This window comes from Macrobrachium nipponense, chromosome 1, assembly GCF_015104395.2.
Source record: "Macrobrachium nipponense isolate FS-2020 chromosome 1, ASM1510439v2, whole genome shotgun sequence".
Taxonomy (NCBI): Eukaryota; Metazoa; Arthropoda; class Malacostraca; order Decapoda; family Palaemonidae; genus Macrobrachium; species Macrobrachium nipponense.
Window position 1 is genome coordinate 201,656,972 of NC_087200.1, and position 15,671 is coordinate 201,672,642.

At 35.4% G+C, this 15,671-nt stretch overlaps 1 protein-coding gene across 5 annotated transcripts in view; it reads right to left on the reverse strand.

The window, feature by feature from the left end:
- LOC135220026 (uncharacterized) overlaps positions 1 to 10,166 on the reverse strand; it is a 425,700-nt gene extending 415,534 nt beyond the window's left edge. For all 5 annotated transcript variants that reach the window (XR_010315556.1, XR_010315555.1, XM_064257350.1 and 2 more), the window contains exons 1-2: positions 10,029 to 10,166; positions 8,020 to 8,148 (exon numbers count right to left, since the gene is read on the reverse strand). Coding sequence is in view for 3 of the 5 variants with exons in the window: in XM_064257350.1 (XP_064113420.1) it covers positions 8,020 to 8,148; positions 10,029 to 10,055 (156 nt within the window). In the remaining 2 variants the exon portion in view is untranslated. The remainder of the gene's footprint in view (positions 1 to 8,019; positions 8,149 to 10,028) is intronic.
- Positions 10,167 to 15,671: the final 5,505 nt, after the last annotated feature.

The following is a 15,671-nucleotide window of genomic DNA, read 5'->3' on the forward strand; positions in this document are numbered from 1 at the left end:
CTATCCTTATGTATTCCCCCAGTTTTCTGTTACGGGATTTCCGTGTCTATATTTATGTCCTGATCTGTTTTTTTAATTGATTTACACATGAATAAATGTTCGGTGATGTCCTCCTCCACTGCATATATCACAGACCTCGTCCTGAAATTTACACAGGAAGCTAGCCTTTAAGTTCAACATATTCAGTCTGGCTTTCATTATGATACATGCGTCCTTTGTTTCCAGTTCCCTTATGTTTTTTTTTCCTTGAAGTTATCTGTGAACCTCAGCTTCTTTATTTCTTTCCTGTTGAAAGTCTTAGATATCTTGATTAATTCTTATCTTTATTTCCTTATTCAGTGCTTTTTTTGGCATACCTCATTCCATTAATTTCTATATATATTTGGTACATGTGTTCACCAAGCTTTTTGTCCAACATTGTCCATAAGGGGCTCTTAATTGCTCTTCTACTATTTCTTTGATTGATCTTTGTTTTGAAAAACCTGCACAATACTGTTCATCCTGATCTCTGCTTGCTCTTTTATTCTGGTTCATAGTCAACTTGTCTCATTTCTTGGTACCTTTTTTGGCATATCTCATTCCATTAATTTCTATAATATATTTGGTACATGTATTTACCAAGCTATTTGTCCAAAATTGTCCATAAAGGGCTCTTGATTGCTCTTCTGCTATTTCTTTGATTGATTTTTTTTTTTTTTTTTTTTTTTTTTTTTTTTTTAAACCTGCACATATACTGCTCATCTTCATCTCTGCTTGCTTCTGATTCTGTGACTGTATTTACAGTTTCTACCATATTTGCAGTGCCTCTCTTTGAAACGCATATACATTCTCATCTTTGGTCTACCTAATTTCGTCGTACTATAGTCCTATTCTGGCTAATGACTCTGTGGCTGTATTTACAGTTCCTGTCATATTTACAATATAACCCTCTTTGTAGAACTTATATACTGTCCTTTGGTTTACCTCTTTTTCTGCCCTGACTGTTCTGGGATCTTTTATAAATTCTGCTTTTCCACTTGTGCAGGTACTCACAAGTCTCCTTTCTTGCACTTTCCTGTCGTAAGTGCAGGTACTCACAAGTCTCTCCTTTCTTGCACTTTCCTGTCGTAAGCGCAGGTACTCACAAGAGTCTCCTTTCTTGCACTTTCCTGTCGTAAAGAACCTGCACTTTGCTCTTGTTAGCTTATCTTTATCTTTAGGTGCACTTTGATTTTCCCATGTTCTTTGCTTTCTTTCCAACCCCTCTGTTAATCGTGGTCCCTGTTTAGGGCTTTGCTATTCAAGCATTGCATGTTGTCAGGGTTAGGTGAGTTACTCTCTAGTCTTGACATTATTTTAGTGGTCCTTTCCGTGATTGTACCTTGTTTGTTTTCCATATTCTTCACTAGGTTTTCATTTAGGGTTTTCAGGTCTTCCATGAAGCTCCAATGATTGCCGACTGTCCTGTTTTCTGCACAATCTCCGTTTCTCCAATTGCTTTTCTAATTTTTTCTTTGTATGATCTGCCAATCCTTCTTTTGAGTAACTAGTTCTCCAATTGATTTACTCTCCTTTTTTACTTTCTCTGCACTTTTTATTCCATCCAACACCATATTTCCAAAATTCTTGGTGATCTGGGATTTTTCCTCTATCCTTTCTCATAGCAATTTCCTCATCCTGACTTATTGACCCTTTTTGCCTGTACCCTCCATTACATTCTATACAAATACTAGTGTTTTCTTCCTCTTAGCATCTCATGCAATACCTATATAAGCTTGTTTTCAGCAATTTCTCAGTTTCTTCAATTGCTTTTTCTAATTTCTCTGTATGATCTGCAACCAATCTAGGCCTTTTTCCTTTTCTGTCATTTTTATCGACCTCAAGAAATTCTTCATTTGAGGCTTGTTTAGGTCTGTGCAGAACAATTTTTTGCATTATCACACTTGGCTTTCGTCTTCTGGGCCTAGCTGGACCTTGCATTGCCCACATGGGCATGACTTCTTCCTATCACTTGTCGATTCCTTGTGGGTGGATGTAGCTAAAAAATCGTCGTGGTCTAAATCTATTAGCTTACTGTTGTCATGAGGCCTACCTTTTGAACATTCTTTGATGTCTAACAAGGAGACGTCACTCCTCTAGAGTTTTATCTATAGCTTCTTTTACTTTGGCCTTTTCTGAAGGGTTGACCTGCCTACCCCTGGAATTCATTCTGACTTCAATTTTCATGACCTGTTGTTTTCCACCTTCTGCCATGTTTGTTTCCCTGACCTGGCTGGATGTCTCCACCAACAACACAACTGTACCTTAACTTTCAATCCAGATCTGAATTCTCCCTCTGCTAATTAATTTACATCACACCTCCCACTAGTTGCTTTGCCATTCATAAAATTGGTACCCACTTTCAATTAGGACACAAGCCAAAATAAGCTTTTCCCACACCATATCTTGATATTTTTTTGTCTCAGGTCCCCTGTATGTCAAGAATTGTGAAGCTGGGGATTGTTCATTATGGCAAGTACATGGACCTTCTGATCGTCATGCAAAAAGAAAATTTAAGGAATATAGAGAACTTTGCATGGGAAATATAATAGCTATTGTAGAAAATAATTCACATACACAAGCAACTAGTGGTGAAATTTTTAACAATGATGGATGTGAAAATAATGTCTTCTCCTAGCTTACTAATTGCTTGGCAATCTGTGTGTGTGTGGGGCTATCAACCTTTTTTCTTTTTGCTTATACAGATTTCCAAAGAGTATCTGTTGACAGTTTCCTCAATTTTTCAGTAAATTGAATATTGTAAATCAGATGGTACCTGTGTAACCAATAAAATCAGCTTTTATTTCCTCGTGGTGTGAAGCTATTTATGAAAAGAGATTTGTGCTAACTACATTTAAATTAACACACTTCTGGTTAGATATTGGAAAATATTGATTTCTTTTTCAGTCTTGCGACCTCTTATGGTGGAAGTGATGCAACCTCTTATGCTGGAAGTGATGCGACCTCTTGTGATGACAATGACCAAAAATTGGAAATTAGGGTGCAAGATCAGCAGAATTCACTCGAAATAATGAATAGGTCACCATCGAACATTTTGAAACAAACTCAGCTGCTGCACCCACTGGACCTAATTTATCCCTGCTGGACGGATTGCTACCAATACAAAAGGTATGTAGACTTTGAGGACTTTGAACAACAGATAAATGGGGACAGTGCCTTAGAAAGTCACTGGTAAGCTACATGTCAGTTACCCGTGATATGCCACAATGATGTTTATTACGCTTCAGTACTGAAAACTTTTACTTTGACTTACTAAAGATAAGAAAAGGCCATAGTGCGTAGAATGATTTCATTACTATGATTATCAAAACTTTCGTATAACCAGTCTTATTGAAATGTTATTTTTAGGTACATCGACTCCAGATTCTTGGGGGGAGCAACCGTCAAAGCACAGTCAAAACCATGATTGACTTCTGCATGACAAGTGACTCCAGTATGAGTTCAACTGGTAAGGTCGTCTTGGCTGGAAGACGAAAACAAATACATGCAAGAAAGGGTTTTGAGAACGTCCGACATTGTGTGGAATTATAATAAGTGAGTGCTGTATAATGCCTGTTAGGTGTAGGGTATGGCTTTTGCAGTGTGTAATTGGCACTTTGTAGTACTGCCTATTGCTATTCTTTTAGATGGGGAAAAAAAAATGCAGATGCAGTGAAGTGCCATGGATGCTGGTAGATAGTCAAAATATAAGTACTGTATGTGAAATCTTCAAAACATGGAGTTGCATTTGTATTTCATCCACACATTCAGTAAGGTTTAAAAGTAATGCAAAGTAATCCATTATAAAAGTGCAGTGTAATGTTAAAGCAAACAGAAACCATAAGTGCCATTATCATTTAGCCTTATCAGGGGGTTAACACCAAAATCAAATCCCACAAAGTTAAAAAGAACTTAAATCTTAATTGTTAACCCCTTTTTAAATGAATTAATACTTTGACATCAAAACTTCTAAAGTTGGATACTGCCATAGCTCTGACAATGTCTTCCACTGTCTTGGATTTGAGTCACTTGCTTGAGAGTACACAAAAGTTTGCACCATTTTTTTCTTGTCCATTTTACCTTCCTGTATAGGGTTACTTTTCCTACTCGACCCCTTGGGTTCAGAGGGTTTTATGCTTTTTTAACTTAGATTTTAATCAAATTGTAAATATAGTGGTATAAGTAACTGAATATAAAGGCCTTTTTATTGTTGGACTATGCGTAGTTACTGGCAGATATGCAATTTAAACTAATATTGATTATCCTTTTCAGATATTCTGGGTGAAACAAGACACAATTATCAACTGATGAAACTGAAGTAGGAAAACTATGATGATTTAAAAATAAAAATCATGTGACAGATACGTGGAAGGAAAAGACCAAAAGACTTGCACAGTCAGCAAGTCACGATGAGAGTCCCAATTAATCTTTAACCTAATTCTGGTGGGGATCCTGAAGGAATATGATATAGAGCACTTTCTGCTGACTGTTGTCAAGGAAATTATATATTCATGTAATTTGTTTATCACTCAAATTTATCTTCTTATTGTCAGTCTCTTTTTAGATTAGATTTTTATAATATTTTAAAATGAATAATTTTTATTATTTTAAATGAATAATTTTTTTTTGATGTAAGAGAAGTATCATTCTTTTCTGTCTAATGTTTTGTTTGTGACTTCATGCAAGATGCTACATCCATTTATCTAGTACATACAGTGCTGTACTTAATGAATGGCAGTTTTTGTGTTCCTGCATTACTTTTTTTAATTAAATGGATGTACCATCTTGCACGAAGTCACAACCAACATTGACAGAAATCCCATGAATATTATAATTTCCTTTGACTACATCATCAGCTAGCTTTTGTAAAATATTGTATATAGAAAATCAGATATTAAACAATTAGGAGAGTTTATGTAGTATGTAGTGAGATATTGAGAATGCATATATATATGGTAACTAGTTACTGCAACTGTTTTGTTAACCATTTTTTGCCTTCTAATAAAAATTAATTGTGACTATGTATTTTTGATGTTAAACACCAGTATAATGGAATTCATTTTTTATGTGTTAATGCTTTATTGAAATTATTGTTTACATGACAAATCAATACTCTTTTTAAAAATGTTCTGTGGATTAGTATTGTGGCTGTTTTTTCTATAAATTATTTTCAAAAATAATTTTGTCATACTAAATACTTGCCACATCACCCTATACTACTTATCAAAATAAATTTAGATGAATATTGCAACCATACAGATACATAAGGGTCATGGATTCTATTTACAGATATGTATTATCTGTTCTAAACATGTATTTATTACATATGTACATCACCCTGTTGTAGCTAAAGTTTGAAAATAAAATATACAAGGTTTTATGCAGTTTAACTATGTGATAAAAAGGTAAAAGTAAGGAGATCGAGCTTCTAACATTTCTTCCAGTGGGGTTCGATCACGTGTCTAAGACCACTGAACAAAACTGCCGAAGGAGTCCGTTTTTTCATTGTATAGTTTATTTTCAAACTTTAGATACAGCAGAGTGATGTACATAGATATCACATTTAATTCTTTCATATCATGCATTGGAATTATCTGGCAATCCATAATGAAACATAAATTGGATACTGGTTATCGTACCAGTATCTGCCCAAAATAGGAAAGTTGGAAGTCCCAGAGTTGTTCCCTACTGGTCCAACACACGCATTGGCTTGAATATGATTTGCAATGTATTGTCCCAACATTCTTACAACACAGTGGCCATTAAGGGCCCGGTGTGCAAACCGGATAATGGATATAAATTGGACCAGCTACTGATCATTTTTGTACCAATGCCCGAAAGTCTGGATCTCCGGCAATGGGTCATGTATGACCAATACTTGTGTGTTTTGCTGGGTACCTCTAGTAAAATTTCGAGCCCTTAGAGAAAGCCTCTCTAGAGATATGTCTAAGAAGACTAATCTTTTAGTCCGCTCTGGCAACGGCTAAAACAAGAGCTAGTGAGCTTCAGGCCATTTCAAAGAAAGTGGGATGGAGACATGGTAATGCAGTGTGTTCATTCAGGAAGGGTTTTTTGGCCAAAGAATGAAACCCTGCGAAGCCTTGGCCAAAATCCTTTGATGTCTTGGGGTTATCTGAGTTAGTGGGACATGAGCAAGAAAGAGTTCTCTGCCCAGTGAGAGCTGTAAGGTTCTACATTGAAAGAACAAGAGAGATCAGAGGGAATTCTGATGCTCTTTGGTGCTCAGTCAAAGACCCCAGTAGATCCATGACAAAGAATGCTCTAGCTTTCTTTATGAGAGAGTTAATTAGAGAAGCTCACATGTTGTGTCAAGAACAGAGCTTCGGTATCTTGAAAGTGAAGGCTCATGAAGTCAGGGCAGTTGCGACTTCATTGGCGTTTAAAAAGAATTTAGCCCTCAAGGAAATTATTGAATCGACCTTTTTTTTGGAGAACGAATTCAATATTTGCGTCTCATTATCTGAGGGATATTCAGACAACCTTTGATAACTGTCAGACGCTAGGTCCATACTTGTCCTCGGGTACAGTATTGGGCAAAGGAGTTACAACCCCATAACCTTCTTTAAGCGAGTATATCAGGTGATGGTGTTGTGTTAGTATTTTTTTATTATCAGGTGATGGTGTTGGTTTGTTGGTTAGTCTGACAAAAGTGTGTTTACTTTTATCAGTCTGGTTTGGATTATATTGGTGTGGTGTGTGTGTGTAGTTCAGGTACTGATCTATTACTAAGCTTGAATGCCGTGGCATAAGAGGGCTGTAGGGTTCTGTCAACACATTGGTCACGCCCAGTTGTCAGTTCCAGTCTTAGCTTCTTCAACATACAGGACACTTCCTGGTTGAGAGCTCCTAAGGTTTAAGCAGACTGAGAGGCAGGACCTATGAAGTCAGCTACCTTAGCAGGTAAGGAACCTAGAGTTTTAATAATATTTTATACTCTAATAATGTTGCTGTCTTTGACCCACCTCCAAATGTGTCAATCAGCTATATATATACCTACCAGGTAAGTGTCATACATTAAAATGAAGATTTTATGTTAAAACAAAGTTTAATGTATACTTACCTGGCAGGTATATATAATTTAATGCCCACCCTCCTCCCCTCAGGAGACAGGGTTCAGAGAAAAATCTGGCTCAAGTGGGAACGGTTCCTGGCGCTAGCGCCACGGTAACGGGGTGGTGGTATCCTGAACTACTAATAGGTTACTAGCGTTTGCCGCGAGATTTGAAATTTCTGCCAGGTGGAACAAGAGAATATAGCTATATATATACCTGCCAGGTAAGTATACATTAAACTTTGTTTTAACATAAAAACTTCATTTTTAGCTTACAATTACATTTTTCGACCATTTCGGTAGAGTCAAAGTTGACCGAAGGTTGAAATTTTGGCACATCATTATTTATAGAATATATTTCAAAACTGATAAAAGCTACAATCATGAGTATTTTTTTGTTGTATTTAACATGAAACTGCGCACATTTTCATATATAATACTGCATGTAACGGCTAATTTAAAATGGTGCAAAAATTATGTCAAAGGGACGAAATAATTTCCAAGATGTGTCACTGATACTTTTTAGTGTGATAAGAAAGAAATTCGCGCTTGCGTGCCTGCGTAACGATTGTAAACAAAACAACGCCTTGATCCGTGAGCTCCCAGCATCGCCCAAGGCGCGTGATTCAAAAGTTTTTGCCTGGTAGGCCTATAAGTATTTTTTTCGCGAATTTTTAAAAAAACTTTTTTTATCAACGTACCATATGTCCAATCGGCACCCGACAGACAATTTATGTCAACGTTTAATACATCCAATCGGTGTTAAGGGGTTAAATACAAATTTAGAAATTTTGTACCTGAAGGAGACAGAAGTGTTCAATATTCCTCAACATTTACGATATAACTAAAAGAAAAATCTTGAAATCTTTGAATAAGAAACCAGAAATTAAAATTAAAAGAAAAATTCATCTCTCAAGGCTGTTTCTTACCTTCAATGCAGCAGGAACAATTTGTCCCACTGCATTCTTCAGAGAACACGGTACCACTGCATACGTGGCTGCTCTGCACACTGAAGCAGTAACCATTATTGCCAGTGCAGGCGCTGCTTGATGAACAGACTGTGAATATATCAAGGATTTTATTCAGTTGGGCTTACTGGTCACTTCATGCTAATTTCCCCTAGACAGTCATCCTTGAATATGATTGGATTTTAGTTGTTAATGAAAATGCTGAATGAAAAGCCATTGCTGCTGCTCTGTGGCAAATACATTCAGGAACCCAAAATGAAACTCTTCACAACAGAGTAATTTAGCTAAAATATAAAGTAATATAAACCGATAAATGAGGAAAAATTTGCCATAGGTACTTTATGGGAAAAAATGAATGTATATTTATTACAAAAGACAAACATACTATGCTCACAAATTCTAAATTTAGCTGACCTTTCCAACACATAAGGGACATCTCAGAACATATCATGACAAATTTATGAATGCCATTGCTGAAAATAATAGTCTATTTACTAGTTTACAGTCAGGTTACTACATGAACCTGTGTTTGTGTTGCAATTCTTTCCAATTTCATTTTTTATAGAAATGCCCAATCTTTGTATTTTGCTCTGCTTTTGACAGTGTTAATCCCAGAAGACTAGTTTTCAAACTCATACAAATGGAAGTTGTGGCACTATCTCCTGGTACTGCTGAATTGTTAACTAATAGATCACAAAGCTTAGTTGTTGGCAGGCCCAAGAGCTACTATGTACTCTACATGTAACTTTCTTGTGGTTCTTAAGGCAGTCATCTTGGTTCACTTTTGTTTTTTTAATACTGGGTACTCATGATGTGAAGTCTGGCCCAGCATACATACTGGTTACATAGGTGGATGATGTTACTTTTTGTACTGATCTCACCTCTTAATGTAAGCCTGTGATTGCAAGTTCTCTTAAGGAATGTAATGAACCATTACAAAACTCAAAGTGCGATTGTTTTAGGGGTCTTATCCACCCAGATCTATTCATTGTCAATGAATACTGATTAAATGAGTCATTTAAAAAGTCTAAGTTCCATTCTGTACTGCAATTCACTTTTGAGAAATATTTCTGGTCTATGTCATCTTCAACCACGAAGAAATTGGCAAATCAAAAAGTCTCATGAGAGTTTTAGAGATGTGTGTAGGCTCAGGAAATACTATTTCCTCAGCATACTGTGTTCTGGATACTCTTCCTAGTTAATGAAAATACTACAGCATAAAAACTTGAGCTCTTTATAAATTCCCAGTCTGTACCCATTAAACTGCCATCTGAAGTTTTCTGAATAAGAAAGCGAGCTCCATTGAAATTTTTTATTCTGACTTTAAATTAATTCTGTCACTACCTTTCTGCTCCTTTTCATATTTTTTCATAGATCTGGACATCCTTTGCATGGCAATATATGCAGTTACTTTAAACACCAGCCTAGCCTTTGCTATTGTGAGATTCAGTATCATACAGTTTCTCTGGAATAACCTTCCTAGTCATGAAGTAGACATATTGAAATTCCCGAGTGTCTGTCTAATTGCAAATGCCTTTTTTTTTTTATAGCAGGCTCATGTGATTCTCATTTCAAAATTTTTAAGGGTTTTATGTTTTATTGTTGTACTTCTGTTGCCTTATTTCTTTTCTTTTCCCTTACTGGAATACATTAACTATTGGACCCACCCAAGGGCTTGTGGCACTGTGCTTTTTTCCGACTTGAGTTTGTAGCTAAGTTGTTAATAATAATAATTAATAATAAAATGGTAATACTCATAATAATAGTAAGTTTTGAACATTAAACTGTCTTAATTAATTAGATCAAATAATTACAGAAAGATGAAATGGTAGAAGTTTATGCAGATTTATACACAAACACTTGACTGAGAGTGCAAGACTCTGCCATGAAAAAACTGGAAATTCGATACATTTTCGTCTCCCTTTTCAAGGTTCTCATTGAGTGACCCTTCAGGAGTTTCAGCGACTTACCTCCTGGACTGCGACAGGCACAGTCATCTCCGAGGCATTCAGTGGAATCAACTACCTTATTACAGCTACTCCAGTCTGTAGGTTTCATGCAAGATCCGCTACTGTTTCACACACCCAGGTAAAAGAACAGAGAGAGAATATCTGGAAAAGAGAAAAAAATGAAAGGCAGTGATATCACATATATATCATGGATAAGCTCGCAAGTAGTCACTACATTCTTTCAGTCTCCTTACAAGTACTATTTGATAGCACCATAAAAGTGCTGGAAATTCAGAACACGTTTTATATGTTAAACATCACAGTGGATAACAAGTGTCTCTTGAGAATTAAAATAAGCATTATTCAGAAGGCCATCTCACTTTCCATTATACATATATATGTACAAAAAAAAATAACCTTATTCTACATGACATCTTCCAAGAAAAATTTTTACGTAACAAGGGTGTATCAGTACTCTCTGAAATGCCAAGACAATATGCATGGTGAAACAAAATGATTTCCAGATGCCAAAGCTATTGTAAAATGAGAAAAGGCTAAAAAAAAAGGGGGGGGGGGGAGAAATGGTATTCCAAATTTAAAGATAACAGAACCCAGGTTATGTTAAGTGACGTACTATTAATACAAAAGTGAAATGCAGCCTCCCCGCATCCTTGTTCATAGATGGTACCTGTGCACATGTAGCTATTTGTACCATTGTAGCAATAGCCTTGATTAGCTGTACACTGGGCATTAGGGGTACAATCTGAGAGTTTGAGGGAGGATAAACTTTTCTTTACGTAACGTTAATCATCATTTCATGTTATTCATATCTGTACACTTAAGCCCTCATCCCTGAAGGAATTATCACTTTACATATAATCCAGACATGCAAAAATTTTGTTCGGTTGTAACGTGAGAGGTTCTGTGTATTGACTTTATTGTTTTGATTTCAGTTTAAAAAATGACAATAAAGTTAACTCAATATAAATACCAAAGACCAAGTTAAAAACATAAGAAGCTACGAGCTTTCAGAAAATATAATGCATAATACTGTTCCAGAAGTTTAAACCTACAATTATATTATCTACTATGCTACAAATCTTCTTTTGCATGTGCTTTCAATATTACATAAATTACATTAACACTTTTAGTTATCATAGAAATATGTGACTCTATGCCTTATAAACAATTGAGCAAAAAAATATATCCAGTTCTTCTACTGTTCTTTATGTGACTCACCCCTGCAACAAGTGCAATTGTTTCCAAGGCAACCTGCTGGTTCAGCTAAGCCATAGCAAGTTCCCCAGTCATCATCTTTCACGCATCTCCCACTGTCTCCTCTACATTCAGGTAATTCAACACAGTTATCAGGATCTGGAATGATAAAACATACGTGATATCAATAATACACAGAGGAGTATAAACTGAATTAATAATACATTAGGCCGACATGCAATTTTGCACAAAAATCTTCTGAATGCAGTGAAGAACATCCATGCATATTATCAATTTTGTTTTGTCTCAAGAAAGTCATTCACAGTTAATCTTAACAATATATTTAAGTATGAATGAGATGATTTATATTTTTTGAAAGAAAACAAGGTCTTATGCTTATTCTTATGCTACTCAATAAATGCTCCCTTGCACCTGTGGTGGATAAAATAACCAAACCTGAATCTTATCAGAAAAAGTTACTCCTTACGAAAACTTTGTGAAAATGTACGTACTATAAACCGAGACCCAAAGGGAAATGGCTCTTTGTAAGATTCCTGGTGCTTGAGACAAATAAGAAGTGAAAGAAATGATTGCAGATGCAAAGCAAAGCCACTTACCCATGAAACAACAAGCATAATTTGGTCCATCACACCCTTCGTCATAAGTGATACCATTGCATACATGGCTGCTATTCGTACTGAAGCAGTAACCATTATTGTCTGAACAGATGGTTTTTGGTGAACATCCTGAAACAGCTTTAAGAAATGTTACATTTATTTTAATGTGCTCATCAGTTTGTGTAACTTTTCCTACTAACAGGGGCGTCACTTCGTTTTTCCTTGGGGGGGACAAAGGTTTATTTGAAGCTGCCCCCCCTCCTGAAAGCAGGGGGGAGAGAGTTGCTAGCAAAGTGAATCTAACCAGCTGGGGGCCCGCTATAAGGTCCCCGAGAAATTTTTTTTAGAAATATCAGCAAAATAGGAACAATTTGAAGCTACTTGTAAAGGAACTTTGAAGAATTTTTATTCCTTAAAAAATGCTGTACATCAAATTTTGAGATAATAAATCAAGAAGAAAAGCTAGTGGAAATTTCTAAACAAATCAAGTTATAAACTATAGTATTGGTCCTAGAATAACTGCAATTTAACATTAAATATAGCTCACTGCCTAGACAAGGTCATTCAGGAAAACAAGAAAAGTTGATGTGAACAGGAAGATCTTAAGCTTCAGAAAATGTGTAAAGGTAAAATGGTACATAATTTTAACATGGTTCATCTAAGGAAATTTCAAAATAAACATTTACTTCATGCATTTCAGATATTATCTACTGCATTAGTGGATACCTGCTTGATCATAATTTTGCAAAATTATTAACCAGTATGTCTTAGATAAGATTTTTAACAAGCTCCTTTTCTAAGACCTTGAGAAGCATGTCATTCACGCACTCATTTTTCGTGGTAGTTCGTAGATACGTTTTCACTAAGCTAAGCACTGAAGACAATCGTTCATTGCAGATGGTAGTTACTGGAAGGGTGATGAGAATTTTAACAATTTCAAGAATTTCTGAGTAGGCACATTCTAACGGTTTGAGTTCATCACACAATTCAAAAAAATTCTTTCGCTTTTCATTCTTAGTTAGAAAGTGACTATTTACTACAGAAATTTAGGCATTTAGAAGGATTTCATCTATGTGTATATCTTTATAAAACTGTACTATGGTAGACAGTTTCTTATCATAAAAAGTCATTAGAATTACGCTCAAGTGCATCCATCGCTGCTATCAGTGGCATATTATGAGTGGATCTATTATTCATCTCAGAGAGAAATATATCTAATATGTCAAAATGGATTCTTTTGAATGATACCTCAGGAGTGAGACCTGTACTGTCCTCACTCATTCCTACAGTTGAACTAGCTAAAAAGTCTTCTAACTTTGATGAGATCTTTTGGATCCTCTTGGGTCTGCCTACTTGATAGGAGTCTTTCAAGTTTGTATCAATCTCATGTGCAGCAGAACAATCTTAGCCTTGTCAGAGATATTAGAGAAACCTTCATCTGTTCTCAAGACCTGTCAGGTCATTAATTCATTTGTGAACAAAGTGATTAGATGTCTCAGCTCTTAAAGAAAACTGCCTTGTCTTATTATTTTTAACAGGTAACGATTATATGTAATGAATTATTTATATTGTTCCAAATGTTAAAAATAACTAATCTAAATTCATCCCTCTCTACACTTCAACTTTATTTATATTTTTTTCGACGCTTTGTTCCGTGACCTTATAATAATTGGTATGTATATAAATAAACATACATATAGATATTTTTTGTATCGCTGATTTCGAGGCTTGCCAAAGAAAGCTTAGGGGGCTGAGTGCCCCCTCACTGCCCCCACCCAACCCATGCACCTGCATACTACACATTCTAAATTTGGTTTGGGCACAGTGAGAACACAATCCCAGTGGATGTTTACACAATCACTCAGTCCAGGATTCTGATGTCTTTTAAATCTGTTGTTTAAATCAAATGCTAGAAAAAACTTTGTGTTGCGCACTCCAGGAGGCCTGTGATGTTAAACAATGAAAGAGTACCTAAAAAACTGCATAATGATAAATAATGAAAATATACATATATAATATTGATTATATTTTATAGGCAATATAGAAAGGCGAGGCTTGATATTTCAAGGAATTTGGCTATTTTGTATTCTATCCTCACAGCAAAAACTACTGGCTGAAGTTTATCTTTTGGACGGCTGTTGTGTAATTGTAGTTTTAAATCTTCTATTTTAAGCCTTTCTATACTTTAAGAGATATGTTTGTGATCTATGTACTGCATTTTCTCTTCATTGTTGTAAAGAGTTTGTAACTGTTTGCATTGTTGAGTTTCATCAATTGTGTTTACATATTAAAAACAGAATTGGTAAACATTTTAAACTTGAAATTCATAGAAATATTTTGTGGCTTAAAGTTCTGTGCACAATGTAGATTCTAATTGTGATACAAGTAAGAGATATCTTTTACAACAAAGTTCTCTCCTTATATCCGAGTAATACCGTTGAACCTACATTAAACATCTATGATACTGGCCAGATAGACAGGTAAACGTACCAGAACTGAGGATCATCTCTATAAGAAAACTTTATCATGAAGTAGGACATTCATTGAGTTGTACCCTTCCTTTGGAGGTTTGCATTTAAGTGATCTTCCTTTAGAGGCTTACCTGTTGGATGGCAAACAGGCACAGGTCATCTCCAAGGCAGTCAGTTGAGTCAATTGCGCACCAACACAGCTACTCCAGTTTGCAGGTTTCATGCAAGATCCACCACTGTTCTCACAATCAGGTAATAGAACACAGAGGGAAGTATCTAAAAAGGTCAACAGCAGCAGTTTAAGCACTACTCATACACATAAGTAAGTGCTAAACATTTCAAGTACAGTGGCGATTCTACCCCTCAAAAAGTAGAGGGGCAACTCTGGGGCAAAGATGATTGTTGGGTGGGCATCATAGGAAAGGTGACTGTAAAAAAAAATTACAATTTTGGAAACATTTTGAAACTCCTGGAAGAATGAATTTGACTAAAGGTAAAGGTTCATATAAAATTTTGTTTAATTCCTAAGCAAAACAACTGTAAAGCATCCATTTGATATTTTACCTGACTTACATGATATGAAAATTTAACATTCAAACTATATACAGTTCCAAACAATACCCAAACATTGAAGAAGTGGATAGTATGTATAAATAATAATACACATTTGAACCACATAAAGAAAGGTGGTAACTATATGAAATGAACAGATATACATGGGGCATGTCACAATTCTGAAAAGGTTCAGTTTGACATTCAAAACTATAGTATATGATCTCAACCAATGTGCAAATTATTAAAGAATGTCAAGTTTGTGTAATACACATTTACACAACTTAAAGAAAGGTGTTAACTAATGAAATGAACAGACAGATATGGACCATGTCATGACCATTCTGAAAATGCTGGTTTCACATTAAAAACTATATGCAATTATTAAAGAATGGCAAGTTTCTATAATGCACATTTGAACAAAGTAAGGAAAGGTATTAATTAATGAAATGAACAGACAGATATGAGGCTTATCATGAAAATTCTCAAAATGTTTCGACATTCAAAACCATATACAATTCATAACAATATGCAATTATTAAAGAATGGTAAGTTTTTATAATACACATTTGAACACAAAACAGATATGGACCATGTCGGGACAATTCTCAAAATGTTTAGTGCAGTTTGATTCTACGATTACCATTGTCAGCTGTCAAACTCATCTACAAAACTATCTAAGTCAATACTCTCAGCCTGTTTACTTTCAATTGATAATAATGCAGTGTTACTTAGTCTCTCACTAGTCATTGAATTTCTAAGAAATGTTTTTACTATTTTCATTTTGGAAAAACTTTTCACAAGAAGCA